The sequence below is a fragment of the Diuraphis noxia genome, unplaced genomic scaffold, assembly GCF_037042655.1.
Source record: "Diuraphis noxia isolate RWA-SAM2 unplaced genomic scaffold, SU_Dnox_SAM2 contig0002, whole genome shotgun sequence".
Lineage (NCBI taxonomy): Eukaryota > Metazoa > Arthropoda > Insecta > Hemiptera > Aphididae > Diuraphis > Diuraphis noxia.
This window is the reverse complement of record NW_028301712.1, coordinates 66,007,451-66,033,616: the sequence shown is the minus strand read 5'-3', so window position 1 is coordinate 66,033,616 and position 26,166 is coordinate 66,007,451. Positions and strand designations below refer to the sequence as shown.

The following is a 26,166-nucleotide window of genomic DNA, read 5'->3' as shown; positions in this document are numbered from 1 at the left end:
CGCACACACACTACGCGCGCACGACCGGCGTTTCAATACGCGTCCGATGTACGACGGTGACGGTGCGCTCGACGTGTCGACGTTTTATCGCATTAAAACAAACGAGAATTTTCGCGGTATTATCGTAATTAATTTTCAATTCGATTCGATTGCGCGCGTAGAAGTAGTCCCTACGTAGATACTGACGCGAGAATCCGGAGGTGCAGTGCGCGAGAGTTTATTTTTGGTTTAAGTTTGCCGCCTACAACCGGTTGCGTCCCGGGATGATATGATATTACATGGTTGTAGCATTGCGTCCGTCGAGTCCACGCTTCCGGGGGTGCATTACAGGTAAATTCGTGTTGGCCTTTTATATTTTAATTATTATTGTCTATAATAATTAGCGAACCTGATAGAAATCGACGTTGTCAACCCCATCCGGATATCGACACAGTTCATAATAATAATAATAATAATGATGATTATGATAATAATAATAATAATAATATGTATATCGTGCATAATAATTATTATATCACTATACAATAATATAATGAATACTCATCGCGCTCGGCGAGGGACGATTGGCCACGGTGAGAACGTCGTTGTCGCGCGAAGGGTTTTCGTTGTTATGATACATATTATATAGTACTACCTACCTATGTTTTCTCGTCTGATAGCTCAATCGTGTCCGAGAACCGGTTTTTTATTTTCATGTCTGTTTCTACCATACATAATATAATTATTGTTACAATACATTTAGCCCATAAATGCGTGCAACAATTACGAATTATTATTATAAATAGTTATGACTACAAAAATATTTTTCAATATATTTTCCAAATTATTTCAGGACGTTTGTATTGTTATAACTTGGAAGAGTTTTAGTGTTACCGTTATACTTTTTATTTTACTGGTATTAGAAGTTATATTAAATAGATAAGTGCATTTACTTTCCGTTAGTTCCGATCGTTAGCACGTTTGTTATAAATTATAATATTTCAAATGATCGTCATGACGTACAACGGCGTACATGCAACCGTATTTTTTAATGATAAATTTACTATATACTCACAATTGCGATACAAATCGCGGTACCTATACATTTTCTACGCATTAATACCATAAATATAGGTGTTATCTAATTGTAGTATTTGTTATGGCTATGAATAAATAAAACACATAGATCATCTGATCATGTCTGGAAAGCGTACTAAAATATGTGTTTTAAATAAACATAAAAGTATAAAATAATAAAGCATCGTTTCGTTTGGATTTCGACACTAAGCGCATTTAATCACTAATGAATAATATTATATTATATAGTCCATTTCAATTTCATTTTATACTTATACGGCGAATTACAATAAAGTAACTATGATGTTACTGAATTGTTGGGCGTGTTGGGTACCTATATATCTGTTTATGGTATGGACACTTGCGTGTAATTGTTCCGCTGTTTAATATTACGTTAATTAATAGAGTTAAATGTTATTATAGTAAGTTTACATTAATTTTAAAAAAAAAACGTGACCTTAATATTATACCAACACTATCTATTATCTGATGTTATATATATATATTTTTTATAAAGTTTATAGCGTGGAACTGTGTAAACTCGAGGAGTTTGAATGATAATTTAATTTGGAAATTGCCTACGAGTAAAATCGGGTTTAGATCAAGATCATAGGTCATACGCCACTACATTTGACCCTAATCAATCATGATATATTTTTCTACGAGAAATATTTTAATTAGAATATATTATGTACTTAAATATTGAATAATAAATATTTTTCTATTAGTTAAAAACAGTACAGAAAATAATTAATCTTTTAAAATAGATCTATCATAAAATATCGTTTGAAATTTTGAACACCTCTGCAGAATGTTTGAAAATTATTTGTGTTCGGATATTTTCAATCTAAGGTGTTTTATTTTTTAGTAAATTTGATAATATAGTCATCATCGTCTTTGTTATTTTTATAAATATTGGTTGGAGTCCATGGGAATTTGTATATATCGAGACTAAGGTATACCTATATTATATGTGAAATGAAAAATGTACCTTTTAGGATAAATTATCCATTAAAATTATATACATTTTCTATTCAAAATCTAATTTACCGTATAGTCTATATCGAATCATTCGAATCTCATAAATAAATATTCATTCATTTTCGCTCGAATATCGAGTGCCGTAAACCGTTGTTATTTTATGAGACTTGGCGTTAGTTATATACTTGAATTTTGGAAAGTATGTTGGTATGCGCAAAATTTCATTAATCGTGTTGAAATTCTTTTCATCTGTAGTAGGTACATGATAATATGTTACAATATTAAATAATATTTTTATGAATTTCTTTTGATACCACACGCACAAATATATGATATATAATGGTATTTAGAAGTAATCGATAAGTAAACAATGCCAATTTTATACTGAAAAGGTCAGGTGATCTTCAAAATTCAAACAGGCAAATCAATAATGTGCAAAATAAATTCGTCTAATACGTAGATTGTAGGTATATCAATAGAACTACTTATTTAAACCGTGATGTCATATTTAGAGAAAATATATATTATGAAAAAAATTTCACGCATATATAATATAATCATTATGATAAAAAATCGTGTACCAGCACATGACTTAGTACCTATATATTATTAACCTCGTCTGAATAATTTACATTCGTTGCAATAAGCAGTCCATTAATATAATAAGACTGCATCGCGCGTGTGTAGGTACGCGTTTATTGTCGGTTCAGTTTTTTTTTTAGTAAGCTATATACGTTACATATGCGTGTAGGCTATAGTAAGCACTTTAACCAGCAGTAATATTATAGGTACCTTCCATAATAATATGTGTACCGATTTGTTGGAATATCAACTTTAGTGCGTAATATGTGTAGGAACCTCCACTATATATATTATAATAAAGCTGCTTCACAGCTAGTGTCTCGTTGTAGCCGTTATGCAACAATGCGCTGTCGTCATAAGAATAATAAATTTACGGCGTTGCCCTTGAAGCGTCAATAAAAATACAACACACACATTTAGTTTTTGAGACTCACACGACGCGTGTGTACCTACACGCATACGCTAGTTAGCCGGGTATACGTACCTATTGCAACGCTAAAACTGCAGCATAAATAATTATATTATTTTGTCATGTGTTCATAAGTAGCAAGGGCGCCCTAGAAGATAACGAACATACAAACACAAATTAAATATGCTTTGAAGAATTCATACATTTATTTTAGATTTTACACCATACTTGATACCATAGAATTTTGCTTGATGCTTATCACTTTCAAGAAATACCAACTTAGTTTTTTATATGCTATAAATAGGTTTTGAAATAGTTTTTTTAGTCTCTTACCACTAAAAATTACCTTATGGTTACCCTATGTGTTAGGTATACCTAACCTGCATAGTATATTTTATTACAATGAATTCTGTATAATTTTTACCGTCAACTACATGGAATCCGTTAACACCGCGCGCACAGCAAAGATTTTTTCATGTATACATACACCGTACGCATTAAATGTATGAGTAAAATATGTATACACGCGTATACTCTCGTTAGGTAGGTATCCTATATATAAATAACACGACTATCTTGTATAACACGAAATATATATGTCGAAGTTTATGTAACATGATAATTATTATTATATTATATAATAATATTATAAAGGGCTTTGAAAACCAATGTAAGAAAAAAAAATGAATAATATTACAATTAAAACGAAAAACCCTGTAGTAGTAGTAGTAGAAGGTGCACCGCCGCATAAGACGCTCAACGTGAGGAGCCCGTTATAATTTCTGCAATGCTTAACGACCCGAGGCCTCCCCGATCAGACAATTAATTTCGACACAAACGAGATTCGGTCTGCGGAGTCTGCAGCGTGCGTGTACATTATTGTTTTTCTTTTCTTTTTGCTTTTTCTCCCTGCGCAAAATGTTTCGCGTGGTAAACTATCGCGTCGCGCATATTATATATATACAAAACAATATATAAATAATAAAGGCGGTGGTGAGTATATACACGTTTATATACATACATAAACACACAACACGCACACACACACACACATATATACATATATATCACGGTGGGCTAAATCACGTCGGGACTTAAAACTCTATCGGCGGGTGGCTGGTGCGCGGCGGTGTAATACTGGACACGGGGTGGAGCGCCCTTACGTCGCCGCCGCCGCCAGTGCGGTGATAGGTGCGTTATTAACGAGCTTTCGGCGCGACGGGGGTCCCTCACCCGCGCCACGCGCTCAACGGGTTTTAAGTCTGCAGAACAAAAGGACTTTGTGTGCGCATATATACATACGCACACAACATCGTAGATATATACAGGGCGAGTCACGCGTGGGCGTATGTGCTTAAATATATGTATATATATATATATATATATCATGACATCGCCGTCGTCGTAGAAATTCGCATGTTACTTATATTGTTATTTATATAATATACCAGATACCTACATCATATATACATAGCGGGAATCGCATCTCAGAAGTATATACGCGCTGCATATATATATATAAATTGGATTTTATATGAATAGATTTCATTACGATCGGTGTGTATACTGCAGTGTTTTAATCTAGTCATCGTTGGGTCGGAAAATCTCAATCGTTTAATGCACGTTTATTATAATAATATATTTATATAAAATATCGTGTATTTAATATATTATAATACGTAGTCGAATTTTGGGAGGGCATATAATGCATAGTATTACGTACTTGCGAGTGGTAAATATTATAAGATCGACGTAATGACGTTCACCCTCTACTTATAGCTTGGTGTCTTTTAATAATCTAATAAAATGTACATTGTACATTGTATTGCTGCAGTGTTTGTTTAAGTTCTAATCACCCCTGCTTGCATATAAATTACAAGTGCAACCCGTGGCCCATTAATGTTTATTTTACAGCTGTGTAGTTCAATATTATAATTAAATGTACATTATTATTGTGTAATCGTCTGACGAAAAGATCATTTCCGCATTGGTATGTATCTTTACTTAATACCACGGCGTCCGTTCGTTGATTCGGACTGTTTCTCTACCTATGGCATGCGGTTTCGCCGAATTCTTTCCAAAAATGTAACTTTAAAAAAATATCAAATATTATAATAATTAGGACAATATATTACACAGCGTCGCATATATTGAGAATTCGAAAAAAAGGCGCTAACGAGATTAACGTCAACGTGTCCAACGTCATAGTAATTTATTAAGCTCGTTTAATAAATCATAAAATAAATGTTTACATTTAGGATGGTTTGATCGTACGAGTAGGTAGGATTTTTCATTTTTTTTTTTTTTTTTTTTTGTTAAGTTTGTTTATTTCCCTGACACCCGTAAAAATGTGTTTTTCGAATTAAACTAACTCGACATATCGTGATTTTGTGACATATTAACGTATAATATTAATATATAAACATATTATACAGGTTGGTTGTTGTTTACATTTTCCGATTAGTTCTTGAAATGTACATAATAAATTCGTTTTAATTAGTATCCGATCGTTTTTTCAATATATCGATGCTCTCTCTTTCCTCGACTTAATACTTATAAGTTATAGTTATATAGACAAGACTAGGGTACGTGCCAAGTCGGACTATGTAGGTATACCGTTTTCTATCGATTCGATTTCCCGCGTTAAGCCTATATGTTTCGCGATATAATAGACATGTTTGTAGGTACTTACCAACTAGTTGTTGAACATTTTTTTGTATTGAAAAAGTAGATGAAAAGAGGTAGATTTGTACATGTTGTAAGTTACAATTTGTAGGTTACGTAGTAATAAATTGAAAGCATTTACCAATGTCTGACTGGCATATAATAATATAAGTACTGCAGCGTTGTCGATATCACAGTTACGCGGTGTGTCCGAACTCTGAAATATGACTTAAAACCGAACCTGTGACTGAGCACAGTATAATATTCTTTTTTTAATACCACACACACTAAAGTGCGTTTGTCATCGATCTTTATACTTTAATAGTATATTTAGACTTAGGGACTTATATATAGTTCTAAAAACACACAAATATCAGTTTAAACCTTACCAAATATGCATTAAAAAGAATAAATAATATGTTCTTTTACAAAAAACAATGTTTACTAAATTATTTAAATTTTAATTTCATAATACTAAGTGTTTTAATTTTTCACTTTTTGTATAATTATATCGCTTCCATAATTTGCTACATTTTAATACAAACAGTCATCATAGATATTGTTGATATTTTCATCGGTGGCGTACGGCTTATATCACATGAAAGGCACCCAATTTTTACACAATGTTGGTCAAAATATGTAGAAATTATAATTGTTTAAATTTTTGCAGAATAGTGAAAGAAAAATAATTAATAAGCTATATAATGCGGGAATATGCGCTAATAATCAAAGCTCTTCTAATACAAGTAAAAACTAAACAAAAGTTTTTAGTTTTACATTTTTTACTGTATACTGGGATTTTCAAATAAAATGTTTACTTGACCTATGATATTTATTGAATGCAAACGCCAAAAAAATACCTGCAAATGCTATAAATCCCTTAGCCTATTATAATTATTATAATATTACGCTACATAATATCTCTCAATATACATTAGGTATTAAAAATTTACGACGTATCATGCATCCTGAGTTATAGCTATGAGCTAATGAACACTGCGAATAATGTTTTACCGAGGCCGGATTATATTACATGATTATTGGCTAATTTCGTTTGTCTGTGCAATATATCGGCGTATAGGTAACCGAAAATAAAAGTTTAGGTACCCACGTCATTTTTTAACCGCGCTCGGCACCAATTGTCATACTAATAATAATAATTCGTAGGGGACGCAGACAATATTATATTATACATCACACACGATGTGCGCGTGCGGAAAAAGCCCGCGCGTACGGTTTACAAAAGGAAAAAAAACCGATCGTAAAGTCATTATTGACGCGCGTGTCGAACTATTTTATTTATATTTTTTTTTTGTGTGAGACTGATAACGCGTCGTATATTATATAATATTATATTATACATGTACAGCGCCAATAAATTATAAAACGCTTCTTCTTTTCATTTAACCAATAATGTGATTTATTGTGCTTTGCGCGTTTCACCTTTCAGATTAGAGCCGCTCGCATCCATGCCAGTCATGCGTATTTTGTTTCTATAAATAACTCACAAAATAAAATCCTATCTCGATGATTCATGATTCAAAATACATAATATATAGTATTATTAATATACATAATATATATGCTTAGTGAGTAACCTAATTATTTTATTTTCATTTTTTGTTGCAGGTAAGAAGACGTCGATTTTTCACTTTGTTTTTGTATAATATAACCTATATATTGAAGTCTACTTGGTGAGTTTCAAAAAATATGCATAATATTATATACACACACATATTACATATATATATATATATATATATATATATAATACGATTACAAATCTCTATTTGTTACGAAATTTTGTATTCTTTTTTCCCCGCAAAATATTGTAAATTCTTGTAAAATAAACACAAAAAAGTAACTTATCATTAGGGCTCGGATGTTGTTGCACTAAAAATGTTATAAAATTGATTGCATTATTGCTGTGAAAAATACCCAAAATTGCAATAAAAAAATATTTTGTACCAAAAAAATAAAAATAAATATATTAACAAATTATTTTATGAAATGGATTAAGTCATTTTATTAAGTAATATTATAAAGTTTTGTTAGATAAGTTTTAAACGAGTAGATAATAAAAACGATTCAAATTCAAATTCTCGTCAGTTGTCATTAAAAATCTGGTAAATTGTGCGGTCTAGATTTTTTCAGAAATCTACAAATAATTTTATCGAAATTTAAAACTTTTTATTTAAACTATTTTTGATTTGTTTTTTTAAAAAACCTTACCCTACCTTAAAAATTATTGCACTGTATAATCTAAAAAAAAAAAGTGAAAACATAAAAAAATATATATAATTGTATTGAAAATGACGACAATCAACAAAATTGCAATAAATTTGAAAAAAAGGTCAAAAATTGCAATAATTTTTATATATTAATTGGTACTCGTTTGAAATAAATTTATAACTTACTTAGCAACGAATCCGAACAATAGAAAAAAAATTGCAACTGCAACAACATCCGAGCCCTACTTATCATGATCGTTTATCTATTTTCGCTTTTCACCGTTTGATCATTATAATATTATATTTCAAACTGATAGGCGTGTGCCGTCCGTTGATTGTCTTCATTTATACGATGATCATAATAACGTTCGTAGGTTCGATAGTAACATAATGATAGTGTGTAACAATCAAAAATCGCTCGCTATCGTATGGGGGTTTCGCGCTAATATTCGGACGTTATGGCACGTGGAAATTTACGGCTTTTGCGTATAATATAGTCTCTTGTCCCGCCGGCGGCGTCAGTATATATATATATATATAATATATATATATATATAGTATAATATGGAGCTGTTTTCCGCCGCTCGTATCTATATCACGAAACGATGAAAATATAAATAAATAATAATCGTAATAAAAACAAAAAGCTGTGTGTAGAAAACAAAAATAATATTAAATAAAAATAAATCACACGTACGATATATAATATTAAATATTATTTTAGTATATATATAATATATATAGTATTATAATATATTATACTCCGATATTACTGTCCTTATACGCTCGACGGGGTTATAGTTCCGCTTGCATCCGCCGCCGCACCATATATATATATGTTTATATTCTATTCATATTTATATGGTATTATATATTATTATATTGCGACGGGCAAACGTCCAACCGGATGTCCACTGACGCGTGTTAGCTGTTTATCAAAAAACGCCACCGCCTGTAGTGTCCCTGTCGGACCCCCTCCTCGCACTATCGATGCTGTGTACAAATACATTTATATAATATTATAAAATATCTTACACACCCACTCTTCTACTCACCCTCGGTGAATTTTCCTATCAATTTTCCAGATATTGCCAATATTTCGAGTATCCGTTGCTTACACATATATACTATATAGTATATTCTATATTTTTTTTCGCAAGTGCGAACGATACGATCCAAATGCGTATAAATGGATAATATATTAAATAGATCACGCCCAATCAGATACAACACCGTTGACACCCTTTTCACAGATGGTTCTTTACTTTAAACGCAGTGAATAACCGTTATTTCAAACGTGTATTATTATTATTATTATTATCTTTTAAAACTTTCGATTTAACAAATAAACAATATTTTTATGTCGTCCCAATTTCTTATTACGTTAATCGCGTAGAAAGCACTGACTACTTTTAAAAGTAAAAATCATAACCTATATATAGGTAGGTACTTAGGTATATGATATCATTAGTTGAAACCGAGTTTATATTCTATTGTACTTAAGTTATACATTGACAAACAAACCATTTAGATAAGCGAATTGTGCACAACAATATAGTCATGGGATGCACATTTTATGTCTTGTACTTTTTTACTTTTTGTAAAATTGAATTCGATTTAATCTTAATTGTATATTCTAAAAATACTTTATGTGTGTTTAAACAATTAAATTAATTCAAAAACAAAGATCCAATTAACTTAACTTTAAGTGCTTAAAAGAAAAGTCGTTCAATATTCATCTTCATTCAAATGACGGTACCCATGTCTTTATTCTTTATATCTTACACACATGAGACAGAACATTTTCGTTCACTAGTTTCAATTGTGTTAGTTCTGACATTAGAGTGAACCTATTGTTAAATTTTTTGGTAAGAATATTATCTGTTTTTAAGCGTTAGCTTTTATTCGATATTTTAATTTTCAAGCTAGATATGAGAGTTTTTAATTTGTGATATTTCACATACTCAAATCTTTGTTTGAAAATGAAAATATTAAAAATTCGATGACTCTTAACAAGTTTTTAAAAGTCCTATAGTCTGCTTCATATTAAATAATTGAAAATCAAAAGGCAATTGTATAACACCAACACATATTATAGGTAATTAATAGAGTATCAAAATAAAGAGCATCTGATGTATTGGAAACTATGTTGAAAAATCATTTTTGAAAAAAGTGAACTCTTCGAAATAATGACGAGTGTTCCCAATAATATGTTAAACTTATCCTTCTGTAATCTAGTATTATAATATAAATAACAAGATGAACGCGCGTATACGATTTTACAAAAATTTAGCGAGATAGTTTGATGATAGATACGACTTTAATACAGGTTAAATTCTTTTGTATAACTTTATTAACGTTTTTACTTCGTTAACAAATCAGTTTTAACGACGGCGACAGTGGTCGTGATCGTCGCGAAGTCACTATTAGGTACTACCAACGCACGTCCCTCGATGGATGTTTTTTTTTTTGCACACGATGCAGATCATAATACGACTTTCTCTTTTGGTTTACCGTGACGAAAAATTTGCAAACTAGGATTCTCCAACTATACTATGGTATTTTATTTTTAAATCCTGAAATTGTTTTAACAGAGAGATAAAAAATGAACTTTTTCATTCTTCTATATTATAATTTATTAACTGCCTACTGCGTACCACCGCGGCCATAACTATACCATCATTATATATATATATATATATATTATCATTTGTGTGATGGCGATTGGCGGTACACGCGTTTAAACGGTCCGCAAAAAGGGTCTAAACCCGTAGCCCATCCCCTTGCGGTCGCTTATATTAAAGCAGTTATAAGGATACGATCGAGTACAAAGAGATTTTTAAAAGACGACGATGACCATTATACAAACGTATATTATTGTTCATTAAATATTCTGCTTTTTGTTGATTTTCTATTAAACGTTATTCTTAATAATTAATACCGCTTGTGATTTGTATAATATAAATTATATACAAAACTGATATCTTAAATCAACTTCCTAACCTATTATATTATAAGTCATATTGATAAAGTGTGAACCAATTGATTATATATACCTAATACTGTATGTCTGTATAAGATTTATACATTTTTTAAATATTATTGGTTTCAATTAAAACTATAATAACATTTTTTATACTTTTGATGATAGTTTTTATATAACGGTTCTATGATACCTATTTTATGAGCATACGTATTATAAAATTCTAAATATACGTTCTGTAATAACTGGTATAATATTATAATTATAAATTAATGATCAGCCGCATTTGTAATGGATCGATAAGGATGATTATATTTGTATAAGTTTGGGCGTCATTAACAATGTAGTCTGTTCGCTCTCGGGTATTCTCAATAGACTCCCAACATCTCCCGCTGTCATTGATATTTTTCAGCCACATTGTCGAAGAATTTTTTCAGAGAAAATTCATATTGGACATATATATTATATGGTAATAGTCATAGTCTGCTTTGCTTTCGAATTGGAGGATATAAATATATAAATAGAAAAACAACTCGGAGCGCATTTACCACCTAACCCAGCGGGGAGTAAAGTTACCAAAACAGATCAGAAAAGTTCGATGAAACCGACACAAATTACTATCTGCAGGTCTAAATTGAAATCACATATGAAACAAAAAATGTTATTATAATTAAAATTAATATTTTAATATATTTTAGGACAATAGGATTTTATGATGACATTGTTTTATTTTTATAATATGATAACAATTATTACAACATAATTATATATGATATACAAAATGTAACAACTGACTTCTCATTTGCCGTCGAACATGTAAAAACGTCCACCGCTTATGACATTCGAATAAGCATTATAATGATTAAATGTTTTCTCTTGTGGAAAAAAAACAAACCAACGCCCAATTATTGATCTATTTTCGAGGTTATCAAACTTTGGTCACGCATACCACTGGTGGTATACGGACATTACGTGGCGCGGTAAATAATTTATGACATGATATATGCATTGATCATAATATTTTACCCATTTGTTATTTTAAGTCTTCAGTGTAATAAGTATATAGCTGAAAAAAAAATTTAGAACCTCTGTCAGTCTGTTAAAAATCACGCACTCGTTCGGTCGAATCTGATCGCCAAATTTCCTTGCTATAATACGATACGTCGTTTTTCGTGTATTATATAATATATTGTTATGTAGGTATAGTCGAGATTCTCATCCGAGTGAAAATTTCTTCTGCAGTGGCGTAGTGCGATGAGTGGAGATGGGACGCGGTAACAAAGGACCGGCTTCTTCTTTCGATTGTTCTCCGCGCAGCGCATCGCCTATATACACGATACACGAACGCGCACTATACACAGGAGACCATGTGCACGAGCATATTATTATTATTATAAATCTTCTCAAATATAGAATTCTGCTCGGTCCAGCCGCGTGTGTGTTAACAAGACGTGTGATCCTGGTCTTCGTCACGACGCATTATATAGTCGTGTATACCGTTATAAATTCATTAGTCGGTTATTTGTTTCGGGTAAACAGCGATGTCGACGAAGACGACAACGACGAAAACGCTACTGTCGTGTCTATAGATATTACAATATCGAGTTACGTATAATATATACCTATAATACCTATAGCTACGCGTGTACGGCGTAATGACTGGAGCGCATTATACCTATAAATAACAAATATCTCATGATATTGTTATAAATGTTTTAATAGAAAAACTGTATAATATCGGACATTTTTAGCCGCAATAACGATTACACCACCGCGTTGTTATCCGTGACACTTTTCCAATACATTGTATTTCACTACGCGTTCATATAATATATAGTGATAAACTGATAACGGAAATCCTATATACTGACGTAATAATATTATTATAATATTATAGATATAGCGACGAGGTATGAGATTACAGAGTGGTGTAGATATATGATGCACCGACCATGCATCAGCACTGCGATATATCTGGAAAATATTCTGTATCTACAAACACAATATGAGACAGGCATTTTTCGAATGCTAACGCAACAACCATCCTAAATTCCAAACACTGCGCCGTGGATTTACTGCAACTTTATTTCAACCGTTTTCTAAACGAATTATTTTATATTTCTATTGCCTGTTTATCATTTACCAAACTGTTGAAATAACAATTATTATAGGCTGCGTTATATACACTGTACAGTATAGCATATGAAATGTTTGTATAGCGATGAATCGTCCGGTTTCTCGCCACGTGTTGTTATGTGATTTCTGTACACGCGTTTCAGTTTTTAGAAAATGCGTTTGAAATAAATATAAAAACCGAAGCGTCGTCTTACGAACAGTTCTGCCGATTGAGGTGGCTTGTGTACTGGGTAGTAGAACATAATATATTTTATACTACGACACCATTATAGAAGCTGTGCTACGACTAGTTATTTTAATACGACGGAAAAAACATCATAATTTAACCGACGTAAATTAAAATAATTCTATCGTAAAACAAAAATGAAATTATATTAACTAAATTTACGGTGAATTTTGTTTGAAATTAAAAGACATATCCGAAAAAATTATTAACACTGCTTTGTGTGTCGAAAGTGTATGGCGTAATATTTGCTTGTAATGTTGTCTCTAGAATATTATGTAGCACCTCCGCACACATGTGCTCATTATTGTGTCGTGCTTTTGGATGCGCGTATGTACATCTTTAAATTTGAAGTTCTATATTAAAAAAACGCATTAATTAATAAGTGCGTATTTGAACGTGATACTGTAATAGAATTATAAATAAAGTATACACACTTCTTTATGTGTCCGATTAGATGCGGTGCGTATATAGTTAAAATTAAAAACACGACATCACTAATTTAATATGCGTGGAGTAACATAATATAATATTATGTTCCGACTATAAATAGATATATAGGATCCTATAAATATATCGAAGAAATCGTATCTGAAGTCGAAAACCACGGCGCCGAAAAACTTTCAAACTTCATTATATTTGTTGACGATGATTATTCCGGAATTTTTTCACTGCAGCTGTTGCTCCACGAATTAAACGTTACAACATTTGAGACCTAATTATTGTGTTGGGTGGTAATGTGCGTAGGTACGTGATGCTAGAAAGGTTAGATACTTGTAAGATTCGCCATCGTGTTAAACTTGCAGTTGGCAACAATTTATAATCGTCTTTAATATTATGATGACGATGGTCTATCGCGTAGCCGTGCATATTTTTTCTACGAGTTTCGTTTTGTTTTTTTCCACTCAAGTCGAATTTCACTATATTTATCTATGAACGTATCAAACTTACGACAGTGTTTTTTTTCTTTCTGTTCACTTTCCGACCGCACTGCGCCGAACGTACACCTATTGTTTATCCCGCAGAAATGCGTGTGATAAATCAAAGGCCCTAGCTGCAATTTTACGACGTCAATTTTAATAGCAGCCGCGTACCCTCTCCGCCATCGGGGCGACCCCTGCGGGACTATCAAGTTTCGTTATGATGATGTCGCCGCCGCACAACCATAATATGCGGGGTCCCGTGTAAATATAATATTAAATAGGTACTATATATATAATAATATATTTTGTGTATATACAGTAATATTATAATATGGTTGCTTGTCACGGTGGTAAGTATACTGCAGTTGACGTCTCAATCGAGAGTTGGGCGCGCGGCACATAATTAAAAACGAATATTTTAATAACGTTATAGCGTATTTATCCCATTATTCTCCGAGCGATACATTATATTATTAATATATTATCGTGGCACGCACACGACACGTCCGTTTAGAAGGACAATACAATTTTAATCACTTAATTGTTTATCCTGCGGGGGTCCCTATGGGGGCTCTGGGAATCGCTGGGAAAACGGTTTTTTTTTCGGAAATCTGCGGTAATCGTTATGTGTAAGCGCGGCAGCAGCATCTCAGTCGGTTTTTCTACTTCACTATGACATTATCTATCGCCGTCGTCGTCACTGTAATCGGTAATTGAATTAAGTGAGTTTTTCTTCTGACGTTTCAAAACAATAATCAGGTAATTTTCTTCAATTTTTAACTACTGTGTTTACATTTTAGTAGAACAATCATATTATGATAGACTTAAAATTAATTTTCAATTTTTATTCTATACGATACCTATAGGTTGTGTGAGAAAATTTCTATAAGAAAAGAATTCAGTTTATATATATTGTGTGTATATTGGTAGAACGATATGGTTTTATTTTAGCCGAAAATAGTGTCATATGTTATTATGTTAGTATAATTAACATTTCCGTAATTAGAAAAAAACATAAGTAAAATTAATTATTATAATAATATTTAACGTTGTAAAACATTTTAAAATTTCTTCTAATAAACTGTATAATTATTTTTTTACATTATTTTAATTAATACATTATCTAAATCAATTTCAACTTTAATTCTTGTATATTATATAATTTATCATTATATATCTATAAAGTAGTTTGTAGTATACAATTGTTAAGCGTATATTATTGATAAATAATTTAATATTTTGAAGCGCATAATATGCATTTGCATAACTAGTTTTGGCTTAACTATGAAATACGTATAAATATTTTTTATTTAGTTTTAGTAGTTTGCTGTCTAGTAAATTCATTTATATTTTATTGAAACTGTTATCTACACATTTATTGTTGTGTATATGCAGCATAATAATTTGCATTACACAATGTTGATAACTGCCAATAATTTAACTACAAAATTATAAATAAGTAGGTAAAAAAAATACACGATACCTACGATGATTCAAAATTTCTGGTTTTCTGTACCATGTATCATGAATCATGATGATAGAATATGGATAGGCGGTACAGTTCTCAATAATTAAAAGATTATTGCATAATATAATTCAGTAAAATATATCTAATAATAAATTATACATAATTTATAATTTAAATGATATATAATATGTACATCTACATAAACATCTCATTAGATAATATATTATACTCGTATAAATAACAACTTCATTGCTATATGACATGATGTTGCAAGATTAGTTAAATATTTAATTTAGTTTAATGTGATGGTTTCAATGAAATACCTATTTTAATTTTTTTTTTTTTTTTGATTTCTCAAATTACTTATAACTGCCATCTACATAATATTATGATGTTAAAATTAACAATTTTTCTTATAGTATCTATTACAATTGCTTGGGACTGAACATCCATTTAGTATTATAATGTAACTTATTTGCCTTTTTGTTAACTATATTAGAAGACAGATAACGTGATATTTTTCAATTGTTTATATTATGTAATTATAAATTTTCATTTAGTGCATGAAAAATATTCTTTTTTAAATTATTATTTGAACCATTCTTTCTAAGAATTTATTATTCTCAACTATTTTTGTTTTTGATTTAAATGTATTGTAGGTAGTTTAATCCATTAAGATTATAAATGTATTTTATTTTATTATGCACTTGATACCTACTCTCATACCTTATAAATATTAGCTGTCTTAGATGTTAATGTGGTCCATTCGTGCACGTTATGATGCAAATCACGCAATCATAGTTAGTAAAGCACAATGAGGAACACATGAAACCTCATATAAAACGAACAAAATATTATATATGTGTGTGTGTGTGTGTGTGTGTGTATATATTTACTTATAAGGACGTGGCTAATTAAATTAAATACAATATTCGGGTTTAAATCAAACGCTTTGTTTACGTCCGACATTCATAAAGGTACTGCGGTGTTGTGGAGTAAACATATTCGTAGATAAAGAGTTGGCGGCAAACATCACATGATAATATAGTTTTATTATTTCAGTACATAATTATTTACGCTAGTCTGTTTGAACCGCAGCATCAGTGTGTATATTTATATAATATGTAATATTATTATAATCTTGAAATGCGCAAAATATAATTAATAACAATAATTATAGATTGTCTTTTAACTCGCGTGAAATATCTCGGTCGCCGAACGCACGGCCATCATTATAAATTATAACATTATATTATTTTGTTCACCACGTCAGCAATAGGTTCTGGTGCGTACAGTTTTGTACGGTCGATTTAATGTTGGTTTTTTTCTTCCGTTTGTTTTCCTTGATAATTATTGTGCCGTGTAATCTCTAGACCGGGAAGAGTTATATTTTATTTATGTATATTGTATACATAAATATATGCAGTCGCTACACCGCGGAAACTTGTGCGTTAAATTATAAGACGCTGGCTGTGGCGGTGGCGTTGGTGTTGAAACAGCGTTTTTACGACTTATTAAACGGTCGTAAAGAACGCTGACGATAATTTGCGCCCGAGGAATGTGTTGACGAGTGCGCTGTGGTTTTTATGGCTCCGTAATATCATTGTTACGGTACACACGCACGCGCAGTAGGGAAAAAGGGACCATAAAATCTCCCCACGTCGTGTATAATAATCATACCTATATATAAATGCACTGTGTTCGTAGTGGGTACATAAAATATTTTAAACGTTCTCTTAGGCCCCTCGGTAGCCGAGTACAATATTTATATCGCACATCGTCGCGGTAAACGATTGCGATTCATCCGATGCACGAATATAATATGGAAAAAATCATTATCAATTATTATTGTTTACTGCACATCGCACTGCAACGATGCGAAATTAGAAAAACGACTTCACGTCGTAATTACGATTTGTGAATGATATAAAAATTCAACAATATTAAGTATATGAAATTTGTAGGCACTTAAAATATTATAATACGTATAGTCCACGAGCACTTCGGTGGGTTTTCGATCGTTCACTGAACCGTTTTTTCTCGTCGTTTTCCAAAACAACACTGAGTCCATAATGCAGTAGAGTAAACACGGGTTCACACTGCCGTCTGCCACTGATGTAGTTTTGTCGAAATTTATTATTTTTCATTATCCGTATAAAATATAATATACGAAAACAAATAAAATATATAATATTAAAAAGCGACAGTAAAATGCAATTTTATCACGAAGAAACCTTTTCGATCGGATTTTCGTTACGTATATTTTCGTTACGCCTCTCGCCGCCGCCTCTCGACGATGGTTTCCCCGATCGCCATGATTGCCAGCAATGGTTCCGCTGACAGTTGACGGATGATGCATCGTCCCTTCGACCCGTTGGCTCCACCCAGCCGCAGTCGAAATAAAGCCTTTGTTCGAGGTAATAAAATATCCCGTGGCACCATCTGTCCGCCGTCAGACCAGTCGAGAATGCTTCAATATTGTTATCATTATTAAAATAATTATTGTCTTGTTTGTTGTTGTTATTACTGCCGTTATTATGGCACACCACTTTTTCTGAGCGATTTTGGGTTCGATGTCTAAGCTGATTATACGTACCTACGATTTTACCCGGGAATATAATAGCTGTGTCAACGCGATTATAGCGCTTGCAAAAGTTTTAATATGTCGATATATTATCGTCTCCGCGATTAGATAAATAGTATATCGGTTTAAAATATTCAAATTTTTCAATGTGACTTTCTGGTCATTAATTGATTTTCATTTAGATTATTACTACTCCATTGTTTGATAATTACGTGTTAATTAAACGTTTAATATAATATTTCAATCCGTTTGACCAATTAAATTAAATTATAATAATCATTCTAAGTTCAATAGTAGGTATACGTTGTAACGTTCATCCTGATTTTTATTCTCGAAAAATAATAAAACGCTTCCATAACACGCAATGGGAATGGCTGATCCACATTTTTAGTTCTCTACTTTAGTATAAAATATGTACTATAACTATTTCAAATATTGCATCTTAAAATAAATTTCAAAATACACCTAAATACACGTTTATCGTACATATTATGTAGAATATAACTATTACTATATTGGAATTGGGTATATCATCTGTTAAAATTAAAAGTATTTGGTATCGCCGTTTATTGATATTTAATAATAATAATGATTAAAAGACAAACAAATTTTTAAATAAATAATAATAAAATGAAATAGAATAAAAAATTTTTTATCGTGCTTTTCTTCTTTCCGCAGACTTTTTTTTATCGTTTACCAAAACAATATAATGTTTTTTTTTACACATGTGCATCATGATGTAAGAGAGCAGAATAGTAGTCCCCTTCGTACTTTAACTGCAATAACGTCAGCTTACCACCAAATGGCTAACGTACAAACGCTTATGAAATTGCCCATACAATTTACGTTAGATTCTAGTGGATGCAGCACGCCTCCCTCAAAAGTCGCACGCGACCGACAAATACGTTTCCAAATAATAAGTCGTGATTAGTTTCTGCTTGAGCAGTTGTCCTTGGCTTAACGATATTGAAGTAATGGTAATTATTACTGCTGTTTCACAAGAATTCCGGGTTCGATCAGCTGTTTTACAAAAGAAAAACCTTATCCACGAACTAGCCAATTTGGTCGGTTGGGAATATTATTATTGTTAATTTATTTCTCATGACTTGGGTAAGCGGTTATGCCCGACAAAAATACGTGCGCTGCACATGTTGACGGCGTGTAAGTGCGGTTGCTTGACCGTATGGTTACAGGCGTCGACCAGGGGCTTACGCCGAAACATTATTTATATTATTGTTGTTATTGTGTTCGTGTCATTCCAAAGCCATCCGCTGCAATAACGATATATATTTGTATACATGCACACATATTTTGTTATCGTGTCATATCATGATTATTATTCAAATATTAAATAATAATAATTTTTATACTATTACTCAAAACAGTTAAGTTATATGATGGCATGCAAACACAATATAATAATATTTTATTATTTGATTCGTTCGAATTTTGTTTCGTTGCTGTTAAGAACTTATCGCGTTATTCTTGGTTCGTATCGTCTACATTTTAATCGAAACGTATGCTGTCGGATCTGAATTTTATTTTAAACTAGACTTAGGCTATAATGACGTACGGTAGTATCCAAGGTAGGTTTCGTATTTCAACACTGAATATTTTTATTCGTCGTGCTAAACGATCCGATTTCCAATTATATTAATGACGATAATAATAATTACAACGCCTTAACTGTTAAGCCTGAACACAATGATAGAACAATATTAGCGTCACTGTTTTTGTGGTCTGTTTTCGTTTTGTGTTTAGTCATCGAATACGTGTTGTTTGAATTGTACGCGCGATGGTAGCACTGGGCGGCGATACGATGGTTGCGTCGTTCTCACATAGATCATGCTCATTGATCCAAAAGGGGATTGTATATTATTATTATTATTACGATCTCGTACGACCAGTGTACGCGTATAGTTAGTATATTATGTCGTTATATTATACTCCAAGAGATCGTATTGATATTGATTTCACTTCCGTTTATATATTATAATCTATCTCAGCATTGCGGTAACTGTTACAGTTTTAAACGAAAAACAGTGATCCGTAAACTATATTGACAATCTATACTTTAGTCTGTGGGATTATAGTATTGTTTTAAAAATATAATATAGTTTTCAGACCACCGATTTTTATTTATTTTTTTATAAACTGTTAACTGTGGCCGAGTGTCGAGATGTCCAACTGGCCTGGCTGGCAATGGTTTTAGGTACCTGAAGTGATGACTTGGACTTAACCTCGCCTCGCCGTCGCCAGTCACTATTTACTCTATCAAAGGGTTACCGAACATAAAAAGTTGGTAAAACTATACACAAAAAAAATATATACATATTATATAGGTTTGCGTCCAAGAATTACTTTTTCGACAGTTGAAATTTGAAAATGACTGTGTCCAGTGCCCTCGTCGGATTTCTACGGACGCCGTGGTTAACAATTTTATTGTTTTAATTTTATTTTTTTCATATCGGTCAGGCTTTATCGTCTTCGTAATTATTTCGAATGTCAAATTATATATACGATTCATTGCCGTCAATGACTCTAGTTTCCAAATCAATTTCGTTTGTGTGTACCATGCACCTATAATAACGCGTATCAGTAATAATAATTGTCAATGCATTGTTTTGTTGCAACGCATATTTTGTTTACGCTTATTATTGTGACCACTTTGCGTGTACATACCTAATGTTATTGACTTGAACTCGAAATTCCAATTCAAACCGTATATGTGACAGTATTTGGTGACCTATGATATTGCTGCATGTTTCTTATGTGCCCGTGTTGTTACTGTCTGTAGTTGGTCAAAATGTTTTACCACTTAGTTACTTACTCCCGTTAATCAATAATAATAAATAATAACTAGGCCATGGATGTTGATTTTCTTTTTTTACTGTTCCAATTAATTGCCAATTATGTTTTAAATGAGTTGTAAATGTGAGTAAGAATTAAAAACTAAAATGTTCAAATACAATTTTTCGTAGTTTTTCGAATTTGTTTAATTGTATTGCGATTTTATCGAGTTTTCTAATATCTTTTACCGTTTTGACTATTTATTGATTTTATTCACGTAATTTTTCACCTTCGATTTGATAAATTATTATTCATCAAAGATTTAATCAAATTATACTGTGCAGATTCTTAAGGTAAAAAAAATAATAATAATAAATTAAAAAACATTTTTAACGAAATCTTGTTATTGTTAAGCGGAATTATTTATATTTTTAAGTGCAATACATACTAACTGTGATCAATTTTATTACCAAATTGTTTACTAAAATGTCCGTATCTGAGCGATAACATTATATCATACGATATAAGTCACTTTTACATATCATAAAGGTTCTGCAGTATTCGTACAAATAACGATTTATCGTGGCGCGTTAATTGTATAGTGATTTTAGTGTTTCCGCTCTATGGACGTTATACGTATTGTAATGATGAAGTAATATGATGCATTATTAGTCGTTATACTCATTCAGTCATTGATCAGTTACCTACTATATTATGTAAAGTAGTAACCTTTTCGTTATATTTGCGATGTATAATATTATATTAAACAATACAAGTCTCTATAATATTTTGTCTTCGGGTGCAAAAATCATCGCTTGAAACAATATATTTTAAGTTGTGTATGTTACAATATAGTGGAATATTTTATTTTTGTTTTGCCGCTACCCGTGAAATACCAATACAGTATTCTTTTCTTCGTCGTCGTCGTCGAGGAACCAAAGTGTCAAAAAAAAACACCACAGGAATCGGTTACAGAAAGAAAAAAAGTACTATAAAGATTAATATAGCAGTAACCGCGTGTAATAATAAAAATAAAAATAATAATAATAATATATAACAATATTATATATCGTAACGGTGGTTTTTGTCGGTTATACACGCGTATACACAGCGGCTAGGGGGGTTTATCGGGGCCCGAAATTTACGTTTGCTTGCGTTATATTATAATGTATATACACTGCACCGCATAAGACGAAAAAGGTGGTGGTTGTGGTGGTGGAGGAGCGGAGATTGCAGGATTTAATATAACGGAACCCGAAGGTGTCATTCACTATATATTTAATATAATATATATGCACGAAGAAACGAACACTGCAAAAGGGGTCCCAGTCACCGTCAATCTTGCTCTCTCACTCTCTATCTCTCTCTCCAGTCTTCACCCTGCACTTCGTTCTCGTTCTTTCGAGGAGTTGCTCTGTCCTACCTCTATACGACAACCATGGTTTATAAATACCTATATTCTTATTATACATATGCAACCACCTTAACTATATATATATATATATATATATATATATATATATACCTATCAGTCGAGTTTTGCATATTAATTCGAGTCCCGGCGGGCTTTAAACTGCTATGCGTAACACCGCCTGATGAATTTATGTTTCGTTTATTCATGACACACATAGCGCAAACCGGTCAACCCTTTCGCACCCGTTTTCAACCCTTAAATTCTCGGGGCTGACGTCGGACGGACGTGCGGCCACACAAAAGATGCGGAAATTAAGCCCCCGGGACCTTCCTCTGCTCCATCGCCTCGTCGAAATATTATATATGTATTATACGATATCGTTTCCGGTGGTTTACAATGCCCCCCTCTTCATTCTGCACCCTTTTTGTTCTTTAATTTCGCGTCTCTCGGCGTCGCGAAGACTTGTCATCGAAACTAAAACTATGTTATTATAATATGCGCGTGTAAGGTAAATCGTATAAGTACCTATATAGTAAATATTAAATACATTCGACGTGCACCTGCATCACTGCAATTAGTCGGCGGTCATTTCAAACCGCACTTAGCGTTCGGACCGGCAACTAAAGGTCACCCCGTGCCCCCCTCCTCCACTGCATCACTTTTACCACCGCGCACTCGGGACACGGTATATAGGTACCGTGGTCTGTTTGTATGACTTCTGCGCTGTTGTCTAATATCATATAACATTACTGTTGTTATACATATAATTGTGTTTACCACCGACGATGGGTGACTGAATGAACATCATTCGTATGATTATTATCATCACCGTCGAAGAGAGTGTCCGTGAGATAAGAGATTATATGGACGTTATTCGAGACCGATCGGAGGACGGCCAAACGCGGACTGGCATCACGGGCGTGCCGGAATAAGTCAGCTTAGTGAAATACGATCCGTCTTCCTGTGTGTGCTCTTATTTTCACCATATGTGCTCCCGTTGTGGCGTTTACTGCAATATATATATTTAATACTATATAATTGTTAGGAATATAGGCGCACAGGACGTCCCGTGTATATCATATAATATACACGTGTTTATATGAGGAAATAACGAACCGCTAATCATATCCAAACGACTTGTATAATGTACCGAAACCGACCCTGTCCGCCATTATAGCCGTTTTCGCGTTTCCTAGGTAAAAACTAAACTAAACTAAATTTTAGTTTTCGACATCTCGACGACTCGGGATGGTGTCGCGCCACGTTGTCGTCACCAGTGTCGTCCAGTGATTTCGTGACAACAAATGCCATAGATTTCAAAAAACGTGATTTCATGAACTGCACCGTATTTCGTTGTCGGATCGTTAAAATATATTTACGACGCTTACACAATACATTTCACTCTTGGACATCTCCCACACCGTCGTCACGTATAGCAAACACACACGATGGCGTTTTCATATCATAGTAATTATTGTTTTAATATTTGCATGTCAAACAGCTATTGGGTTCGAGTTAAAAATCTCTACAGGGACTTCTGACCTATATATATTATATGTTATGCCTAATAATCATGCTCGTAATCTGTTGTATTGTCTGTAGTCTGTACTAAATATCCGATCAAATAACATTTTGTACATCGCTAGACTAGGTCTCAATCCGTTCACTGTTATGTACCACGTTCAAAGATCACTGGTCCCGAATTACGTGTTTCCGTTGCTTATTATTTATAATAATGATTGGTACGCACTGCACCGATAATTGCTAAATATATCCTTTCATTGCGTGATGTAATCTACAAGATGTAATCTGTCTAGTATATTCGAAGCTCCACGCCCTTTATTACGATACTTCCTTATTGTCACATTTTAATGAAATTCGTTTTGTCTATTACTATTTTTTTAAAATCTTTTTTAAGTTTTATACTTACTAGTGCACACGTATATATTGAAGTGGATTCTCGGTTTAGTGCGAAAAATAAGTACAATTATTGCAAATAAATTATAAATTCTTATTAATAATAATTATAAATTAGAAAACAAAATCGGAGTAGGCATAAATGCACGTAACACACCAATTTTGACCAATCGATTCCGGGCAAATAAAAAACAATTCCAAAATTTGTAAATCATCTGAAAAATTAACGGTGCGATAATTAGCGTAGTTTGCAGTGCAGCGGTATATAATGTAAACAACTTATTATTATATAGTCGACATAGTAATTACGGGTCGTATTAATTGTGCTGTGGTGGACAAAGATTGCATTAGACATTATGTGTACACGGTGTCACAGCATACCTAATATCAGTTTATCATATAAAAACACATTGAATGTATCGGAGTAAAAAAATGATACGATAAACGCGTGTCTACAAAAGCATATTTTTTAATCATATCCATCGGATGTATTCAAGTTGTACTATGTAACGTATATATTATTATAGTATGGTTGTAAACGAGATTGGACAAAACCGTCTGATAAGTCGAAGAGTATGTAAACGTTGTTTTGGACATTTCAATCGGAAAATCGCGTCGAGTTAAACGAATTATAGTACATGTATAGTTTTAAAATGAGTCGGGGGCCCTTGTTATTATGACCACGGTAAAAAAAGGCTAATTTTGTAGATAATACACACACCAACGGATCATCTGGTTGGTACGCGTTGACGAACCGGCGCAACTTGTCGTCGACCGTGAAATATGCAGTTTATTCGCGTGCAATGTGTATAGGTATATGCAGCCGGCGGCGTGGGACAGCTGCTCCTGCGGCCATTGTCGTCCTCGCAGGATATGTATGTCCTGCGCAGTGTAAAATATAATAAAGCCCGACGAAATCCGTACATAATATATAGGTACGCGCTTATACTTTGTACGTAGCACGTGAACCGTATAGGTCGGAGGGTGGTGGGGGAGGTCGCACGAGCCCATTGTGACCTGGCGGATATATACTATACGTATATTTGTCATCTATTGACGCAGCTCGACGTCCCGCGGCCTCTGCGGTGGAGTGCGGAAATTCGCAAAACAAATAAGCGCACAAAGGCTGGCTTGGAATAAATGTATATATATATATTTTGGCAACATCTGGTGGGGGCAACCCGTTCCGGAATCGTTTGGGGGGGAGGGAGAAAAGAGAATTTCGCGTCGAATGGCCGTCCGAAATCCGGCGTGTAACTATATAATCATGTTATGTGTGTATAGATCTGCAGATGAGCTGCAGTTCCTCGCACGCATACGCGAACAATCGATTGACCTGTGTGCGTTTGATTTTGTGTGTTTCAGGGGCGGATTTCGCGTACCCGACCAAGTGATCGCGACGACCGTCACCAGAACCAGCAAAAACAGAATATCCAACGCCAGCAGCAGCAGCAGCAGCAGAATCGTCAACCGCACAGGTACCGGGAAAACCGTGACCGCGGTCCGACCAGCGAGAGCGACACAGTCATCGGCAGCGAATCGGCTGCGAACCCGACGACTCGTCCACCGTTGACGACCCTAGGACGGTCGCGCGTCGACGACCTGCATCGTCTTCACCGACACGACCATCTGTACCGCGACTGTCGGCTACATCAGCTTCAGCAGCACCACCACCGCTACCACACCGACGGCCACGATGACGGCGTGCCGCGACGTTTCAGTTGTCGGTGGCCACTAGCAGGCACACTACTCGGCGGACGAGCGGTACACCGCACCGGTGTGTAATTACGGTACATCGAGCACCA

At 33.3% G+C, this 26,166-nt stretch overlaps 1 protein-coding gene across 4 annotated transcripts in view; it reads left to right on the top strand.

Moving 5' to 3' along the window:
* The window catches only part of LOC149058811 (uncharacterized), a 182,783-nt gene extending 156,637 nt beyond the window's left edge, over positions 1–26,146 (top strand). For 3 of the 4 annotated variants that reach the window (XM_089218599.1, XM_089218600.1, XM_089218598.1), the window contains one exon: positions 25,727–26,146. In XM_089218599.1, the coding sequence (XP_089074725.1) occupies positions 25,727–26,146 (420 nt within the window). The remainder of the gene's footprint in view (positions 1–25,726) is intronic. The other variant, XR_016190107.1, reaches the window with a different exon arrangement.
* The last annotated feature ends 20 nt before the right edge of the window (positions 26,147–26,166 follow it).